Source organism: Anabrus simplex, chromosome 5, assembly GCF_040414725.1.
Source record: "Anabrus simplex isolate iqAnaSimp1 chromosome 5, ASM4041472v1, whole genome shotgun sequence".
NCBI classification, from domain to species: Eukaryota; Metazoa; Arthropoda; class Insecta; order Orthoptera; family Tettigoniidae; genus Anabrus; species Anabrus simplex.
The window spans coordinates 254,237,405-254,258,321 of record NC_090269.1 but is presented as its reverse complement, the minus strand read 5'-3'; the positions used below and the strand labels follow the sequence as shown (position 1 = coordinate 254,258,321).

The window sequence follows — 20,917 nt, the reverse complement described above, 5'->3', positions numbered from 1 at the left end:
ATTATGCATGAGTGGAATGTGTAATCTAAAATGCTTCAGTTTGCTCCAATATTCTTTCGACTGGTAGGTATACAGCATTATCAGACCCCACATTCAATAACATATGACCACTGCTTGTGTTTGCCGATATTTTAGTATCGAAGGAAATAATTCCTTACAATGTTATAGATATTCCCGTCATAGTTAGGTACTTCAGTATATGACAGTGCATTGTGTAATTGCGTCTAGTTGTACGCGACAACTTGAAGACAATGTCCGAAATGCAACGTAAGTCGTGGTTGTCGGTTATATTAAAGAGATGCCACATAGCACATCCCACTGTGTTGTTTATTCAAAAGAAGTAAAATACGTCGGCAGAAATACTGGGATGATCCGACACTTGGAAACACATAATATAAATGAAGAGGAATAGTCACAGAACACCTCCGGCCCAGTCTGAATCACAAGGAGCTACCCTGCCGACAACGATTGTGAGGCATCCAAGTAGGTTACATCCTAATAACAATTATACGGGTTATTCAGCTAAGATGTCCACCTGAAATAAATCGTGAACAGTTTTAAGATACTGGCATTATGTATTCACTTTCGTTAATGGTATTTAGGAACTCATAGTTCAACATGCAGTGTTTTCCTAGGCTTTTGACAAAATTTATTGTCACACACATTTCTATATGAGAACTGCTGATGATAAATATCAAACTTACACTCGTAGTTACTGGGACGTCGCGTCGCGCAGCTCGCAGCACACGAGAATTGGTCTCGAGAGCGTTTCCCATCACCCCTGCTGAAAGAATTGGAGCAAAGTCGGGCATTTTAGATTACACGTTCCACTCATGTGTAAGGGGAGTTGCATATGTAGCAAAGCACATCTTCCCCGTCTCAAGTTCGAATAACGCACGCCTCTAATATCCAAGTAGGTCTACATTCTATCTACAGTTATTCACAAATATGCAGGGTTATTCAGCTAAAATGTCCACCCCAAATACGTTGTGAACAGTTTAAGATACTGGCATTATGTCTTCACTTTCGTTAATGGTATTAAGGAGCTCATAGTTCAACATGCAGTACTTTTCCAGGCTTTTGACAAAATGTATTGGCTCACACGTTTTCATATGAGAACGTTATTTCACGCCATAACTGCCAATGATATACTATACTATACTATCAAGTTTACAGTCGTAGTTACTGGTATGTCGCACAGCTTGCACTACAGGAGGATCGGTTTCGAGGGTCTCGCGAGAATCTCGAGATCTGTGACGTCAGTCTCGAGAGTCTCGAGCGAGAGCGTTGCCCATCACTAACGACGTTTGCAATCCTCTTCTTGTGATAACTGTGGGTTTGTATGTTACAGTCTTATTTTTAAATCTTGTTGAACATTGTGTGGAGTTAAAATTGTGGGAACACCTCCATCATCTTGCGACTATTTGACATTGAATGGAGACATGGATCTGATAAAAGAAAGCATTGAAAAGAATGAGAAAATCTAAGAAGAAATGATTGCCAGGCTCTACAACAAGAAGAGCCTTTGATAGATTTGATGTGCCAGCATTGCAGCAGAGTCTGTGTTGTAGGAAATTGGTCTCCTTAGCCATCTAAGAACCCATAATCGCCAAAACTGATGCACTTGAAAGACAATAATTATAACCATCAGCAAGTGAATATCTATGAAGGGGATAAGGATGATGATAATAACGTTATTATTATTATTCAAGTGCCATATCCCGTCCCTCAGATGTTAACGATCATCCTGGACAAAGCACCCCTTTCTTTAGCTAACTTGAAGAGTTGTTCGGTGTTGTTGATGCAAGTACAGTCTTCAAAATTTTGGAGCCATGACATCGGTGGTCTACTAACTCCTCACTTGCCTTCCAAGTGTAAAGCCTATACTTGCCAATTCACAGAAGAAGAAGAAGAAGAAGAAGAAGAAGAAGAAGAAGAAGAAGAAGAAGAAGAATACATTTTGTGTATTTTATAAACATCCTTCTATCTTCAAGAGCAACCTCTTATTTTTATTCTGGTGTTGTCCTTGTCAACTGGCAATTGGAATCAATCAAAAGACTTGTGTAAGAATAATGTAAATATCACAGATAGATTTTGTTTGGTAAGCAAAATGCCAGTTGTATCGTGAAAATACTTTACAATACATATAATTTTTATTTCTTTCTCTGGTCATAAATGCCTGGGTTTCCCCACTCTGAAGCATGCGATATATACCTGACCATATGAAAAGGAGGACCATATTCTATGTCAAATACATCCACACATTCTATAAGCTGTACAGCCAGTCCGGGTAAGCTCTAGGATGTACGCCAAGTGTGATGGTACTGTAGTGGAGGGGAGGAGTGGAGAGCCTGACAAGAAGTTGCAAGAAACAGATTAACAGCCTGTGTTAATAATGATTTTCTAGGAAAATGTACATTCTAAGCCCATTAATATGGGTTTTGGTGTCCACAAGGACCTACCAATTCTTGTTTTTTTGCATCAAGGTTAATCAAATTTGTTTTTTACTGATTCTATGACAACTTTCATACATAAGCCTAAAACTGGTAAAATGACAAAAGGGCTGAAATCTGGCAATGGAGGTGGAATGTAGATACTGTAAGGTAAGAAACATTACTTCCAGGGTCCTCAAAGGTAACTATGAAAATTTGGCTGAGAGGAGCAGAATGGTACAGAATTATACAGAGAACTGAACTTTCAGTTTTATGTAATTAGACTTCAGGAAGGGAAGGTTTTGTGATCACTGTCTGTATTACATGATATATGAAGCAAGGAGTATAAGCTTTCATTTAAAAAAACTAGTACTTATTGAATGGAATTCAAACCATAAGTGACTGTGTAAGAAGCAGGTGACAGTGTTATTGTGCTACTACATCCACCCCAAAGCCATTCTAAAACATGAGCTAACTGCAATGATTTAGACTAAAATTGTAAAATATAAGCACAAAAGTTTAAGAAAGGCTTAGCTTTGTGGTAGATTTGTGAATGTTTAACTAAGCTATTAGTGATTCTTTCTTTCTCTTGAACATCCAGTCAGTTAATACGACAAAATTAAATTAAAAAACACACACACACAAACATACACTGTTTGTTTAGCTATGCAGTCTTCAAATTACAATTCCTTTGAAAATGTAAACAAACAAACCAAATTCACATTAAAGAGAGAGAGAGAGAGCTAAGAAAAAAAAAGAATGAATGGCCCTATTGCCATGCAAATTACTTATTTTCATTCATAAACTATAAAACAAGTGAAAAGGGAAAGTTAATGTAAATTAAGTACATAAAATAATGATGCTAGGCTTTGATGATGCTTTGATTAAAGTGTGTGTAAAAGGTCCACTTTATGGTCAACAACTCTTGTGCAGGCTGGAAGTATTTCTCCTTGATTGTAATGACTGCACATAGGGCTACATGTAAGAGTTCTGAAACAAAATTTACAAGAGGTTTCAAATTGAAATTAAATTTTAAACTATCCTACAAGCAAATATGTATGACAAAATCATTCTTCATACAAACTGGTGATTAACTCAAATATGTTTCATTAACACTGCTGTATCATGTATATACAAAGAAAATACAATCATTAGATACTGTAGATGTTATCAAATACAATATACAACAGTAAATTTTTACAGAATGTTCAACAGAATATCAAAATTCATAAATCTGAATTTATGTCAATCGGAAACTGTACAGTCAGCATTTCACCTACCAATTTTTCGACGCATAATTTTGACCTCCACTAAATTGGAAGCTTTCACATGCTCCATATATGCGTAATATACCATAAAGCTTAAATTGTACAAGTCATTAAGAATAGTCATATCCATGCAACTTCTGTGACTGTATGCCTACTTTGTCTCAATGGATTTTGATTTATAAAACAGAGAAAAACTACTACAGGTCATGTAGTAGCGAATGCTTTCCTTCCACATCTTTTAATTGGTATTTTTAATACCTTTATTTAAAAGATGTCATTGCGATCTCCCTTTAAGGTGAATTTGACTTATCACTCGTCATACAACTGGGCTTTCAGAACTGCAACTTTTTGGTTTTGAATCAGTTTCTACTAATGTAGGAAGAGAAATTGAGCCCTTGACATTTCGATCCTGATTCAGGGTTAAAAGTTCAACTTCATTTTCACTGCCAAATTGTTCCTGCCTTTTCTTTAGTAATCTGCCTCCAGTAAATCCTGTAACAGAAAAAGCAAATAAGTACAGTATACACAAGTGGTAAACATTCATAACTTTGAAAATCCAAGGTTCAAATAAGCATGCTGAAACATGTAGAAACAGCTTGAATAGTAGACCACATTAAATGGATATGCTGAAGCCAATCACTCTCAATTCAACCTAACCTTTCATGACAAAAACTTGGCTCATGACTCAGTCTTCAAGACAGCAGAGAGAGATCCAGTCAGGTGCAAATAATTAATGTCGTTGGCTCTATGCTATTCAAAATATAATTGTTGTTTCTGGCTGACTTGGACTTATCTACATGAGATATACTGTAACATAACATGTAGTAAAGATAAAAATAGTCCATATCAGCATCAATGACCTTTCTCCAATGTACTGGAAGACCACAGTACAACTTTGTGGAATATGAATCTAAGAAACTATCCAGCAAGTCTGTCTCACTTTACTGAAAGTTTATAACACCTGTCTCATGAATAGAACCGATGGTAATAAGAAGGGGCAATAAATATACTGAATGGATTAATGTTCCCTCCAAAAAAGGTAGACTAAGGCCATGTGTGGCTTGGAATAATAATAATAATAATAATAATAATAATAATAATAATAATAATAATAATAATAATAATAATAATAATAATAATAATAGTACCGGGAGGTACACCTCTACGACGCACGTTTAAATCTTGAGCCAATAAAACTCCCCTACAGGAGAAACTCTGAACTTAAAACTAGACCTCCTTAAACTTTTGCTCACAAGATGTCACTACCTTAATTTTGTAATTATGAAGTTGCCAGTACCGTGTGAATTTCAACTTGTTTTGTTTTCTGTTCATCAAGAAGTTTGGACATTCTCTCATAGATCTCTCTACTAAAAAACTATGATCATGCACCCTGGTGCGAAGTGAAGGAACTTTATTTGAAGAAATTTTGTATTCATAAGTTTGTTCTTTACTAAATTTCGTTCATTCAGCTGTGGGTTGGCAATATTTATCTTTCTTTCCGCCAGTTTTGAATTTAGCCAATCTAGAATTTCTGCAATTAATTTCTAACCAATCACAGGCTTCTTCTTCGATTTTGTGTGTAACCTTTCATCTACCAATAAAAGAGAGAGGGTGTGGCTTAATTATTAATGAAAGGTCTCGAACTTTCCCCGAGGGTTTATAAACTGTCGAGTTTCTCTTCTCTCGGCCACTCGATTAACATCTAAGTGTGTGGAAGTAAAGCAGGAGGCGGGAAGCACCTCTTTCATCAGCCAGCAGGTCTTCAGCAAGGTAATGGCCAGTTAACATCTTTATTTCTTGCTAGCTCAGCAGTTTAACCCGCGGGAAAGGTCCGAAACCTTTACCATGTAACCTATCTTTCTAAACATGTAATTTTCTGCCGGCTTATGTAAAAACTTAATTAAATCTGTAACTGTAATTCGGGGATAGAAAGTAATTTACCCTCTCGAGCTCCCCTTCATATTGGTTTGAGGTGACTATGTTTTGGTAACTGATTTTCTTCTCTTCCTTAATGTCTTAAATAATTCTTATACGAGTCACCTCCATAGTTTGCGAATAGCCCCTGTTTCATCGGCCTAGTGCCTTTTAGGTTTTAAGAAGCTACATAGAGGAGTGCAAGTATCCGCCTCCTTCCTTTTGTTTGGGCCATTTATTTAACGGTTATTTCTTTTACTCGAAGGCCCTGTAGGTTGGGTACGATATACCCCTGTTCCTATTGGTAAGCTAGGCCCTGGAAGGCCAGAAAGTATAAGACATTTTTGGCGTTGCCTTGAATAGGCGTGGAAAACTGAGAGCATGTCAGCTTTTTTCATGTGTTATAAAAGTGCCTCAGAGAGGTTTGATATTCTAATTGTGAGCAAGTGCTCCATGTATTAGGGGTTTTCTGCCCTTTTAAACAAATTGTTGCTTGGTTAAAGTTGAACTAGGACAGGGATGGCGAACCTATGCCACGCGTGTCACTGGGTGACACGTGAACACGTTTTCAGTGGCACGCCACATGAACATAATGTTTTTATATACGTCTTGTAGTACAGACAATACATATCTTATAGTGTTTCAAGTATAAGGAATAAATATCGAAAATCTAAATACTAGTTCCATTTGGACGTGCAATATAGCAATACTGCTACACTGATACGTCCGAAAGTCAAGTGAAATAGCGTCGTTTTCTGGTGGTTTTGTATACGGACATCGCAAACATGTTTTTGGTGCCAAAAAGAACAGTAACTTAACAAAGGTGGTGACCGTATATTTCAAGAACTGTGGACAAGGGAATTCGGACTTGCAGAAAAATGTGTTGCCTGTGTTCGAAAACAATTGTATCCCCCACATTTAAATTAAAGCACAGTTTTGGAGACTAATCATTCAAATGTTTGTTCCATATCAAACGAATGAAGAAGGGAGTTCGTTTCACAAAATATCGAATATTACACAAACTATTTTGTATCTTCTTTCCGGCCAAGAAATAATATCAGTGCAGCTGTTTCCATATGTCTCACTGCATAGTACAGCATACATGGGAAACTGATTTCTAATGGTGAGCTCTTGAAAGAAACTTTGTTATTGACGTCCGACACATTATTTGAAAACTACCCTAACAGCTAATATTTAACAGAATTAAAGGAATGCCAGCCAGCTGAACTGCTGTCAAGGATATCGTTATAAAATGGGAGAAGAAGTTTCGGAGCAGTTGAAAGCTAATTTGGATAACTCCCACATGTATGCAGCATGTTTTGATGAAAGCATGAATGTGATCTTACAGGCAAGGATAGCTGTTTCTTCTGGTTTCCTTGAGGAAATGTGATGAGTTAGAAATTAGTTAAATTGTTGAGCATACGAACTACGACAACATGAGGGAGGGAAGGAGGTGGGGGGGGGGGGGGGAGGTGTTGTAGGTTGTAGATTTTCCTTAAAGCAAAATAACAAGTGACACGGTCAACAGTTGAGAATAATAAACCGGACTTAAAATGACACGCTAGTTGGAAAAGGTTCGCCATCCCTGAACTAGGAGCTCAGAATTAAGTCCTCCCCCAAGAATGTTTAAAGGTTGAATCTTGGATCTTTATAAGTCTTGGTTCTAACTGACCATACCGTTGTTATTGCTGTTATTCTTGTTTGTTAAAACTTAGGAAATATAACCTTGTTAAAGTTTTATATTGACTTCCATTTGGTAGTTAGACCCATTCACCCCGGCACCTTCTTTCACCTCTGCTGTTCCACAGATACCCCGGAACAATAATCATGAAATGAAAATCCACAGCCTGTTAGGTGACCTTCTCATCTTTGTTGATAACAATACCTGACTATTCGTTTGGCAATATCCGCCTGTACACTCATCCTCTCACACATCATTCTCACTCCACTATTTGGAGTACAGCTTGGCAATCCCATAATTATTTCGGAAAATTTGCTAATGACTACCTCTAAGGCTACAATTGCATGATCTACTCTCCACATTTCCACTCCATACAATACCTTTGCTTTAACTACTGAATTAAATACGATTTTCTGTACTATAACCTTCCAATGGCCACTGGATCAGAGTTAAAGAGAACATTGGAAGTTTATGGTAATGTAAAATTAATGAAATCATACATGAGGATATGTCCAGGTACATCAGTAAATTAAATAACTCGCTCAGCTGAGTAAATAAAACAGATAACGAATTGAAGGTACCGGTGAATTCACAAGCTCAGAACCCCGTGGTATGTATTATGTCATGGTCGGTAACGGAATGTTATAGCATGATGAGATAATACTGAATAAATATTGTATTTTCTTCAGCAGAAGATGAGCAAATATCAATAGATGGCATGAAATCTCAATGACGAAAATGTGTAACTGAGGCCATGGAATGGGTTGTGTACCGGGCGGTACACCTCTACACCGTTTATTTAAAAGTTGCGCCAGTTGAAACTCCTCTTCTGGAGGAAGGTTGAACTTTATCTACTCTATTAATTCTCTACTTTCTCAGAAGATGTCACCACGTGGAAAATTTTGAGTTTTTGAACTGTGTCACTTTTGATGTGTTTTTGTTTCGCTTGAAGTAAGAAGTGTGAACTTTCTCTTCTAGAGGACACTACTGAAGATCAACAATAGCGCACCCTAGTGCGGAGTCAAAGAACTATTTTGTTGGAGAAAATTTTATTCCAAAAGTTTGTTTCTTGTTAAATTTCTTTCTGTTATTGTTTAAGTTGGCTGTATACCCCTCTTTTTCCCCTTGTTTTAGATTTATCCAATCCCGAATTTCTTTTAGTAATTTCTGACCAATCTGGTGTATCTTCCCCCAACTTGTATCTGTTGCGGGGTCCTATCCAATAAAAACATTGTGGGCGGGTGTTTTCATTCCCCTAACGCCTAGAAACTTCCGCGAGAGTATATAAACTGCTGATTTTAGGGTCTCCGGGCCACTTCTGTTCCATCTTTCAGTGTATTAAGTACATAGCAGGAGGCGGGAAGCGCCTCTTTCCTCGGCGGCGGTCAACAATAAGGTAATGGCCGATTAATAAATTCTTTCTTTTCTTGCTCAGCAGTTTAACTTTCGGGGCGGGTTCTAAGCGTTCAACCATGTAACCTTTTCCTAAAATGTAAAAACAACTGGTATCTATTCTATTTTAAAACGACATATCGGGATAGAGAGTGCTTAACCCTCTCGAGCTCCCACTCACATCGTCTTGAGGTGAACTTATTCTCTCAACCAATTCTTCCGTAATGTAATGTAAATTGCTATTAAGTCACCTCTGGAGTATGGGATTAGCCCTTGTAATAACGGCCTAGTGCCAAAGTAGGTTTTAAAAATCAAAGTGTATTAGGAGTGCAAGTTCGCCTCCTCTCAAATTGTTTTAGAGGTCATTCAATTAACCTGCTTTTCATTTAATAGACCTCAGTAGATTGGGTATTTTACCCCTGTGTTTATGTCCGTTGTGGACAACTTGAAGGTGGAGTTTGGTGTGGCCTAGGAGAGGCTTAAATTAAAGAGTGTGTGGCTCTTTTGGAAACGGAGTGTTGTATGCCTCGAGGAGGCTTTACTGTGTAATTTGGAGCAAGTGCTCCAGGGTTTGATTGGGGTCTTCTGCCCCTTTGTTAAAATTTGTATATCGGAAAGTTGGACTAGTTGCTCAAAAATTGTGAACTCAGGGCTCGAAGCCCAAACTCTGTAATCCCTGTAATTGTACATTTCAAATTGTGTTTCGGCTACTAAGTACCTGTTCTTTGTTATTACTTAATATTGAAAAGGAAATATAACCTGGTTAACTTTTACATTAACTTTGATTCAGTAGTTTGAGACCCATTCACGCCCGCACCTTCTTACACCTCTACCTACCACCAAAACTCGGTAACAAGTGGTAGCAGAGCGTGGTTGAATGGGTCTCAATTTAGCCCCTTTTGACGGCTAAACATTGTTTGTTCCGAACTCTAACCATTTTCTCAGTTGCTGGAATTTTTTGATTTTTTTCAAGTTGTTCTGTCATCATGCCCGGCCCTCGCGATGTTCTCCTTCTTAACTATTTGCGCAAGGAGGAGTTGATCTATGAATTGACTATTAGAAATGTACAATCTGGAGGCACGGTTGCAGTAGACACTAACAAGCTTAGAGAGTCCCTTGATTTGCCCATTTCCATCCCCAATTTGAGAGAGAAAGAAATTGACGACTCTCTTTCCACGATCACGGAGAATATTACTGGGCTAGCTTCTGTAGTTAGTTTTTTTGATGAAAATGATCCGTCTCCAAATCAAATTAAGCGTGTGCAAGGCAGGCTATATCATTTTTCGAATAGGGTTAACGATCTGTTGTCTCTAAAACTGAATGACGTTCAGAGGAAGGAAGCTAGTACGCTCCTGGAAAATATTTCCGAGTTATCTAGTAAGGTCACTCAATTGTTAACTGGGGAAGTTCCTCTCAAATCTGATCAACCCACTATAGTGAATCCAGGTAGTGAGGAAGCGCCTCCCAAGGGAGAAGTTAATAGGATAACCGTTGCTGCTCAAACTATCCCTGCCCCATTGGACAACGAATCTGAACGTCGTGCATCATTGAGTAACATCCGTTCTGAATTGACTTCCTTGCCATTGAAACCTTTACCTACTATGTCACCCGGATTTAGTAGCTTGCCTCATCCATTGGCAATGTTGCTCAGAGGTATATCCAAGTTTTCTGTTAATACCACCAGTGACGTAATTTCATTTTTAAGATTTCTAGTGGAATTTCAGGATCATGCCCTTGTTTTTTCTCTGTCTCCATGTCAAATCTTGCAAATTATCTATCCGTATGCTATTGGTATTCTCTCCGACAAAATAGTAAGAGCCATAGCTGAACAGTCATCTATTGAAGATTTTCATGCACACTTGCTTGCAAACTTTATTCCCGCCCGCGCGAGGTCATCTCTGATTCAAAAGTACTATTATCGAGTACAGAGGTTGGATGAAAACTTGGCTGATTTCATACAAGACATTAAGTTTTATACCAGGGTGTTTGCTCTTCACTTCCCTGAGGATCAAATTGTACAAGCTATTGTGGAAGGCATTTCATCATCTTATAGGTCATACTTGTGTTTTGCGGCGTGCCCGCAAACTTTCTCTGAACTTGAAGCGTTGGCCGTCTCAGCGGAAGGAGTTAGATACGCCGATTCTTTGCGTGTAGCGAAAAAACCCCCGCCTTCCTTTAGTAACACTCGGCCTCCACCTCGCCGACCAGTCACGCCCCATAAATGTTATGCTTGCGGGTCGCCTGACCATCTTCACAATAAATGTCCATTAGTCAAAAGTAGTAGGGCAAATAATGGAGCTGGTTCAGCACAAGGCTGTTTTAAATGTGGGGCCTTCTCACATATCGCCAAGAATTGCCCAAACTCAAATAGCACCCCCTCCTGCTCAACTTCTGGTGCAAATTCCACCTATGCCAATAATAAAAAGTGACTAGTGGCTTCGGCTGAGTCGACTAATCAATCTTCCCGAGACTCAGCCCCTAGTAAGCAGATTGTAAATGCAGAGAACGATCAGCCTTCAAGTTCATCTTTTGAATGCCCTAAAGAATGTCTTAGGATTGCGGCGGATACCCCCGCACCTGTTCCTTTTCTTAAGATTGAGGTAAATAACGAGCCTATAACAGCTCTCTTAGATTCAGGTAGTGTTTGTTCGATTATTGCGGCTGAATGGTATTCTAAATTGAAAACGGTTTGTAAACTTCCTGACTATGTCTCTTCTCCTGTTCAATACGTTTCGGCTAATTCATCTCCATTAGAAATTCTAGGTTCCTTACTGGTCAAAATTCGTGTTTTTAAGTTTACATGGAAAGTTAAATTGTTTGTGGCCAAGCAATTGTCTTGCCCCATTATATTGGGAGCTGACTTTATTTCTCACACTGGTCTTGTGCTCGATCTGCAGTCTAGGTCGTGCACATTCAAATTTGCTTCTAGTTGTAAAATTCCACTATTAAAGTGTAATTCTGTGTCATGTGCTTCTATTTCGCCTACCCAGGATGAGATGTTGTTAGACCTTAGACATCTACCTGAGGAGCAGGCTGATAGTATTCGCAAACTGTGTCAGTCGTTTCCCGAGGTGTTCTCTGATACTCTTGGTGTCACTGACCTTATTGAATACAAAATTGAGGTTACGGATTCGATTCCTGTCCGTTTTCCACCGAATAGGCTATCTCCCCCTAAAATGAAGGCTCTGAAGGAAATCATCGATCAGATGTTGAAGGACGGTATTATTAGGCCCTCTAAGTCAGCGTATTCTTCGCCTATTTTTCTAGTCCCGAAACCCCAAGGAGGCTTCAGGCCTGTCATTGATTACAGGGCTCTCATTCGGAAGGTGGTGTTGCAATCTGTGCCCCTTCCCGACCTTCATTCTTGCTTTTCATGGTTTCGTAAGGCCAAGTTCTTCACCATCTTGGACTTAAATCAGGCCTATAATCAAATTCCCCTTGCCGAAGAGTCTAAACACCTTACAGCGTTTGCCACGGACTGGAATTTATACGAATACAACCGCGTGCCTTTCGGGCTCCCCACGGGGGCAGCTGTGCTCACTAGGCTACTAGATAGGGTCTTCTCCGACATCAAATTCGAGTACTTATATCACTACTTAGATGATGTCGTAGTATTTTCAGAGACTTTTGAAGAACACCTAGATCATCTGCGAGAAGTTCTCGATCGCCTTCGTAAGGCTGGGTTAACTGTTAAGTTGTCCAAGGTTGCCTTTGCTAAGCCCTCTATGTCATTCCTAGGGCATATTGTGTCACCCGATGGTGTAGCAGTCGATCATTCTAGAACACAGGCCATCCGTGATTTTAAACCTCCCAAGGACATTAAAGGTATCGCCAGGTTCATTGGTATGGTGAATTTCTTCAGAAAGTTCATTCCTAACTTTGCTAATAGAGCGGCGCCCTTAAACCTTCTTCGTAGGAAAGGCATCAAATTCGAGTGGGGACCTTCTCAACAGGCCGCTTTTGAAGACCTTAAATTAGCTCTTTGTAATGCCCCTGTACTTGCTATGCCTGATTTCTCGAAGAAATTCATCGTCCAAACCGACGCGTCGTCGTCAGCAGTAGCTGCAGTCCTTCTTCAAGAGACTGAACTAGGGAGGCGACCCATCGCCTATGCGTCTAGGACATTGTCGGCTCAAGAAGCCAAGTATTCCATCTATGAGCTCGAAGGTTTGGCAGTCTTATTTGCCTTAGAAAAGTTCCGTCTCTATCTGGAACACGTTAAATTCGACCTGGAGACAGATAATCAAGCCTTAAGCTGGGTCTTAGGTAGGCCGCGTCGTACTGGTCGTATAGCCCGCTGGGCTATTCGTATTTCCGCCTTCCAGTTTGATGTTAGACATATCAGAGGTACCGAAAATGTTGTTGCTGATGGACTCAGCCGTATGTTTCATAACGACGTAGAGACCCACGAACCGGTCGACAGTTCATCACCTTCCGAGTCCATACTATTTGGTGTTAATGCCATCTTAACAGATGCTCCCATGCTTTTTAGGGATATTGAGAAATACCAACGTGAAGATCCGACGCTGGCTCCGATAATGGAAACCCTTTCTTCTGGGGAACATGCTGTCCCTTATGTTCTGAGGAATGGTGTTCTATGTTGCCCTTCGAGGCATGATAAGTTGATGAAAGTTGTTGTTCCAGCGGTTCTTGTACCTATGATCTTCAAATACTATCATGAGACCCCATTGGGGGGGCATCTTGGAATCTTTAAGACTCGTGAAAAGATTCGTGAAATGTTCATATGGAAAGGTATGGACGGTGAAATTCGGGAACTTGTAAAAGCTTGTAAATCTTGTTTGATCAGTAAACCCACCATGTCCACTAAAGTAGGCCTTTTGTCTTCTCATCAAGCGTCGCGCCCCATGGAACGCCTGTATACTGATTATGTAGGACCCTTCCCCCAGTCGAAGGGAAATGCCAACAAATTCATCTTTGTATGTGTAGATGGTTTTACCAGATTTTCTTGGTTATTTCCGACTAAGCTGGCTACCGCTCAGTCCACCATTACCTGTCTAAATTCTATTTTTGCTTCTTTTGGTCCGTGCCAATATATTGTATCTGATAATGCTAAGGCGTTCACATCAAATCTTTTTCGTAAATTCTGTTTTGACTTGTCCATCTCTCATGTAACCACTTCTGCTTATTACCCTCAACCATCTCTGGCTGAACGGGTTAACCGTAATCTCAGGTCCGCACTCATTGCCTATCATCATGAAGATCCTTCCAGGTGGGACACGTCCCTGCATTGGATAGCTTTTGCTTTGAATTCGGCGGTTCATGAATCTCACAAGTTCACTCCAGCTTCTTTAATGTTCAAGTTTGTTCCCAACTCGCCGCTCTCTAACCTCTGGTCTCTGAATGACATTCTACCCGAGATAATAGATCCGGACAACATTAAAGATCTTTGGAAGAAGGCTAAAGCCAATCTTAAAGTGTCTCATGAAAAGGTTAGGGAAAGGTATGATCGTGGACGGAGACCAACCCCTTTGAAGGTAGGTGACCAGGTTATGATCAAAAATTTTGTTCCCGCGGGCAAGCTTGCCCCCAGATTTCATGGGCCTTGTATCATTCTCGATTTTCTTACGCCGGTTACCTTATTGCTAAGTAATCCAGCCACCGAGAGGATATTTAGAGTTCACCTGTCCCAGGTGAAACCGGTGTAATTTCTGTGTTAACTTGCTTCATATCATTTTGAAAGGATATGAAGGTTATATTTTTTTTTGAGTTTCACTTTTAAGGCATTCTGCCCCTTCTGTAATATTTTGGTTTTAGATGTAAGCCTTGTGTAAAATCTGCCCCGACCCGTTAAACTGCCATCCTGTTCTTGCCACGGCCATTACCACGCTCCCGTCTCCTGCTCCACCTTACACTGTGGCTTCATAATAGTAAATGCCATGGATATCTACACGCCGCTGGCCCCTCAACCTCTCCACAAGCCTGTACCCTCAAAGAAGATGATAGTCCAACACAATTCTGCCGCCTAGCTTTAATGTTTCAGCGCCCCTGCAGCCGCGCAGCGCCGTGCAGCGACTGGGGAGGGGGATGGGCCCCCTCCTCTCCAGCGAGGACGACATGTGCACGGCGAGCCGGAACTCTCCTCCCGGCCAAGGCTGATGTGCGGCGCACGACCTGCTACTGGCCCGCAGCCTGTATATGTTCACCGCGGGCGCGGCGTGCTTCAACACCTCTGCTCCCCTCATAGTGCGGGCGAGCGGTATCTCAGGGTACTTGAGGGGTCCGAGCGGCCTCCTTTTGGACGCAAGCTGCAACGGCCGGTCCGGCCATCCAACTTCATCAACATCAACTACATGGACAGTTACTATAAGAGATAACTACATTTGGGAATTCAACAGCAATATTTGGTGGACCGTGCAAAAAATTTTTCTTCACTTCTAAGTATTAAAAGTTTATCTTCAGAAATTCAAATTCTACAAACTTAAAGACTTTCATTCACCTGCAACAACAACATTTTGAAACTGAATTAAGAAATCTTGTAAATGTTTCTGCTATCTATCTTCGTATCAACATCATTACTTGGACTTTGTTTCAAACTGATTTCATGTGTCACCCCTGGAGGAACTTTTGGGGGGGGAGGTCTGTACCGGGCGGTACACCTCTACACCGTTTATTTAAAAGTTGCGCCAGTTGAAACTCCTCTTCTGGAGGAAGGTTGAACTTTATCTACTCTATTAATTCTCTACTTTCTCAGAAGATGTCACCACGTGGAAAATTTTGAGTTTTTGAACTGTGTCACTTTTGATGTGTTTTTGTTTCGCTTGAAGTAAGAAGTGTGAACTTTCTCTTCTAGAGGACACTACTGAAGATCAACAATAGCGCACCCTAGTGCAGAGTCAAAGAACTATTTTGTTGGAGAAAATTTTATTCCAAAAGTTTGTTTCTTGTTAAATTTCTTTCTGTTATTGTTTAAGTTGGCTGTATACCCCTCTTTTTCCCCTTGTTTTAGATTTATCCAATCCCGAATTTCTTTTAGTAATTTCTGACCAATCTGGTGTATCTTCCCCCAACTTGTATCTGTTGCGGGGTCCTATCCAATAAAAACATTGTGGGCGGGTGTTTTCATTCCCCTAACGCCTAGAAACTTCCGCGAGAGTATATAAACTGCTGATTTTAGGGTCTCCGGGCCACTTCTGTTCCATCTTTCAGAGTATTAAGTACATAGCAGGAGGCGGGAAGCGCCTCTTTCCTCGGCGGCGGTCAACAATAAGGTAATGGCCGATTAATAAATTCTTTCTTTTCTTGCTCAGCAGTTTAACTTTCGGGGCGGGTTCTAAGCGTTCAACCATGTAACCTTTTCCTAAAATGTAAAAACAACTGGTATCTATTCTATTTTAAAACGACATATCGGGATAGAGAGTGCTTAACCCTCTCGAGCTCCCACTCACATCGTCTTGAGGTGAACTTATTCTCTCAACCAATTCTTCCGTAATGTAATGTAAATTGCTATTAAGTCACCTCTGGAGTATGGGATTAGCCCTTGTAATAACGGCCTAGTGCCAAAGTAGGTTTTAAAAATCAAAGTGTATTAGGAGTGCAAGTTCGCCTCCTCTCAAATTGTTTTAGAGGTCATTCAATTAACCTGCTTTTCATTTAATAGACCTCAGTAGATTGGGTATTTTACCCCTGTGTTTATGTCCGTTGTGGACAACTTGAAGGTGGAGTTTGGTGTGGCCTAGGAGAGGCTTAAATTAAAAAGTGTGTGGCTCTTTTGGAAACGGAGTGTTGTATGCCTCGAGGAGGCTTTACTGTGTAATTTGGAGCAAGTGCTCCAGGGTTTGATTGGGGTCTTCTGCCCCTTTGTTAAAATTTGTATATCGGAAAGTTGGACTAGTTGCTCAAAAATTGTGAACTCAGGGCTCGAAGCCCAAACTCTGTAATCCCTGTAATTGTACATTTCAAATTGTGTTTCGGCTACTAAGTACCTGTTCTTTGTTATTACTTAATATTGAAAAGGAAATATAACCTGGTTAACTTTTACATTAACTTTGATTCAGTAGTTTGAGACCCATTCACGCCCGCACCTTCTTACACCTCTACCTACCACCAAAACTCGGTAACAGGTTGGATCAAACGGGCCAAGTTCAATTCACATATGATGGTCATACATTGTCTATCTATTATGATATAATTCGAGAATCGAGACCTACTATGAGATAGTCGATTGGTATATCGAGCTGTGAAGGCGACAAATTGTTAAATATGTTCCTTTGCCAAAATCAGTAATTACAAGAGCGATCTGCATCAAAGAGATTATGCGTTAAACGTCAAAATCATCTGGAAGGGAGATTACAGGCTACAGAATTCGGAAGATCTATGAAATGCAAACCAACTTTTATTATTGTATTTTAGAACTGGATTTTGTTTTGAGAGAACAATGCGGATAATAAAAAAGATTTTAGAGGACATCAGAAGCATCGCACACGGATAGGAAGAAGCTAAATCAAAAACTGATTTTAATTGAATAAATATTGTACAAATAGTACAGATTATTTATTGTAAAGGGATAAAGATATATCTTATTCTCTCAAGTAATAAGGCGAGTGTTAACTCAGTATATTGTCAATGTTATTTATGTATACGACATTGTGCTAATTTCATATTACAAGTTTCAGGTACTACGATGTCACCACGCATGATGAAAGATTATTACTTCCTTACTTATCCGGCGCTACAGCCCTGTGTGAGCCTTGGCCCATCTATAACGGGGCCTTCCTTGTCGCCGTCTCTTATCTATTCGGGATTTAACTACTTTTCTTGGCATTCGATCTTCCTCCATTCTTTCCACATGGCCAAGCCATCGCAGTCTCTGTGCCTTAATAAATCTAACTATATCTTCCTGGTCTAATATGTTCTGTATTTCAGCATTCGTCCTTATCCTCCAACCATTCTGGTCTTGAATTGGACCATATATTCGTCTAATAATCTTTCTTTCAAATATTCTTAATTTATTTGCATCATCAACTACAGGTTCCAGACTTCTGAGCCATATGTCACTACAGGTCTAATAAGGGTCTTATATATTTTGAATTTTGTAGGTTTAGACAATATACGAGATTTAAATAATGTAAGGTTTGCATAATAGGCCTTGTTTCCAGCTATTATTCTACGATGTATCTCCTCACTTATTCTATTATTGTTTGTCAACATGGTTCCCAAATACTCAAAACTTCATACATTCTCAAAATTATGCCCATTTGTCAGATTATCTTGACTTCTTCTGCCCCCTATAACAGTCACATGCATATACTTGGATTTATTGTCATTCACCTCCAATCCTATCCGTTTTCCTGCTTCCTCCATTTCAAGAAACATTTCCTTCAAATATCTATCATTCTTGGCCATTAATACTACATCATCTGCATATGCACAAATTTGTTTAGATTTATATACAATATTTCCGGTATCCATTATTTTTTCAAGGACTTGGTTAATTGCCAGATTAAACAAAGTAGCTGAGAGTGCATTACCTTGTCTGACTCCTGTATTAAGAGCAAACTCATTTCCAATTCTTCCATCCACCATCACCTTTGCCCTTACTTCTCCTAAAGTGATTCTGAACATCCTCATCAGTTTCTGTGGTATTTCTACTGTCTCCATATATTCATATGGGTAGAAGTTTAATTAATAAGTCTGTTCAACTTTTAAATCCTTACATATCCTTGTATATACTGTCAAATGCTTGTCTAAAATCTACAAAAAAACATATGTAGATCTATATTATGCTCGTAGCATTTTTCCATTGTTTGACGTACCACAAATATTTGATCTACTGTGCTTCTATTTTGCCTGAAGTCACACTATACTTCATCCAATCTCTCTTCAGCATATGGAGTCAGATATTGTAATAGGATATTTGAAAATACTTTATAGATGACATTCAGTAATGTAATTCCCCTATAATTAGTGCATTCGTATTTATTTCCCTTCTTATATATTGGGAAAATTATTCCTGAATTCCACTCATCAGGTATCCGTTCTTCCTCCCAAATCTTAATAATCAGTTCATGTATCTCTTGTAGCATTTCTTTGCTACTATTTTTAATCAGTTCACTTGTTATTTTGTCTTCTCCTGCTGCTTTATGGTTATTTCATTTTGCAATAGCATTTTCTACATCTTTCAATGTGGGGGCATTTATCCATTAATCTGGCCCACTCTGCTCCATGTGCCTTTCACTTTCTTCCAACTCTTCTCTTTCCTTGTTAAGCAGCTCTTAGAAGTATTTGGTCCATCTTTCACCTATTTCCTCTTCATTCTGTAATAGCTTACCTTCTTTATTCTTACAGCCATTCAATCTTGGCTTATACCCCTTCCTGAAATAATTCATTTCATTATAGAATTCCTTTGTCCTCTTCTGTAACCTTTGTGTCTCTATACTCTCTAGTTTCTTCTTAATCATCTCTCTTTTCTTCTTCTTACAGATGTTATTAGCTTCACGTATGCATTTCTCACAATTTTCCCTATTTGACCTTGTATCTCTCTAACATTTTTGCTTTTGCTGCATTCTTCCTTCAAATCGCTTCCTCACACTCCATATCAAACCAAATATTTATTTTCTTTTTAGCTATACCCAGTGTTTCTTGTGCCGCATTTTGTACGCACCTTTGAACTTTTGCCCACTTTTCCTCTATTCCAGATATTTGTCCAATCATCTGTAAAGTATTATTCATTTTTGACTGGAATTCTTGTTTTCCTTCTGGTTGTTGTAGTTTTTTCCAAATTCCATTTTCTTCTTTCCGTAGGTTGTCTCCTCTGTCCTATTGCCAATTTTTGTCTCACTATTGCTTTTACTAAATAATGATCAGAATCACAGTTCGGCCCTCTGCATGTCCTTACGTCAATAATGGATGCTGCATGCCTCATAGTCACTAGTACATAATCTATTTGCTAGGGGCTTTACGTCGCGCCGACACAGATAGGTCTTATGGCGACGATGGGATAGGAAAGGCCTAGGAGTTGGAAGGAAGCGGCCGTGGCCTTAATTAAGGTACAGCCCCAGCATTTGCCTGGTGTGAAAATGGGAAACCACGGAAAACCATCTTCAGGGCTGCCGATAGTGGGATTCGAACCTACTATCTCCTGGATGCAAGCTCACAGCAGCGCGCCTCTACGCGCACGGCCAACTCGCCTGGTCATAATCTATTTGATTTACAACTGTGCTTCCTGGCATCTTTCACGTTCCTTTATGTATTTTCTTATGATTAAAGCAGGTGCTTTTAATTATAAGACCACTCGTAGTTGCAAACTGTCCCAAGTGAAAACCATTCTCATTTGATTCTTCATGCAGTGTATATTTCCCTGCTATTGGTCTCATACACTATTCCTTTCCCACTCTGACATTAAAATCTCCTAAAATAATAATCATGTCATATCTTGGTCCCTCTTCAACGGTTTGTACTAACTCATCATAAAATTGTTCCTTCCTTTCCTCAACCGCATCTTCAATTGGTGCATGTGCTGATATAACAGTTATGTTCCTAAACTTCCCCTTAATCCGAAGCTTACATATTCTATCTGAGATCGGTTCAAATCCTATTACACTCTTCTTCAATTTCCCATGTACTATAAATCCCGTACAGAACTGTCCTGTTCTTTCTTCCATCCCACTGTAATAGAGGTTATAATCTTTCTTTTCAATACATCTTTGCCTTTTCCATCTTATTTCCTGAATCGCTACTAAGTCGTATCCAAATCTTTTTGTTTCATTTACTATTTCTTGCATTTTTCCCGGTTTCAACATTGTTCTTACATTCCATGTCGCCATGTTTATATCCGCTTTCCTTACTCGTGTCGTTTTCCTAAGCTTTTGTCGTCTTTGATTTCTGTCCGGTTTTCTCGTAGAAGTCTTCTGAACAATGCTTCTTTTACAAGGTGAGGCCGTTAACCCCACACTCAACCCTATCCACTGGCTGGGGACATTGATTTTGGAGCATCCTACTCCTAGACAGGTTGTCTTCGCCATAACTAAGGGGTCCCGTCTACCCCGCCTTACGTCCTCAACTAATTAACCCCAGTGAGGATGGGTTGCCTCATCCGCCTCTTCCACCATTCCGAAGGTCTCCTTCTCTGCTGCATCCGCCATTAAGGTCTTCACCCGTAACCCAGGACATGGGTTCCACGTTATACCCCGTGGAACTGGGTCCCCACCTGAAATTAGCCATCCTTTTACACCGGCCTACTGGAGTAGAGGATGCCCACCCCCTCAACGTGG

The 20,917-nt window shown here is 39.7% G+C and overlaps 1 protein-coding gene across 1 annotated transcript in view; it reads right to left on the bottom strand.

Moving 5' to 3' along the window:
• Positions 1–3,553: 3,553 nt before the first annotated feature.
• Syx17 (syntaxin 17) overlaps positions 3,554–20,917 on the bottom strand; it is a 72,041-nt gene continuing 54,677 nt past the window's right edge. Inside the window, exon 5 of the mRNA XM_067148484.2 lies at positions 3,554–4,192. Within this exon, the coding sequence (XP_067004585.2) occupies positions 4,017–4,192 (176 nt within the window). The 3' untranslated portion in view covers positions 3,554–4,016. The remainder of the gene's footprint in view (positions 4,193–20,917) is intronic.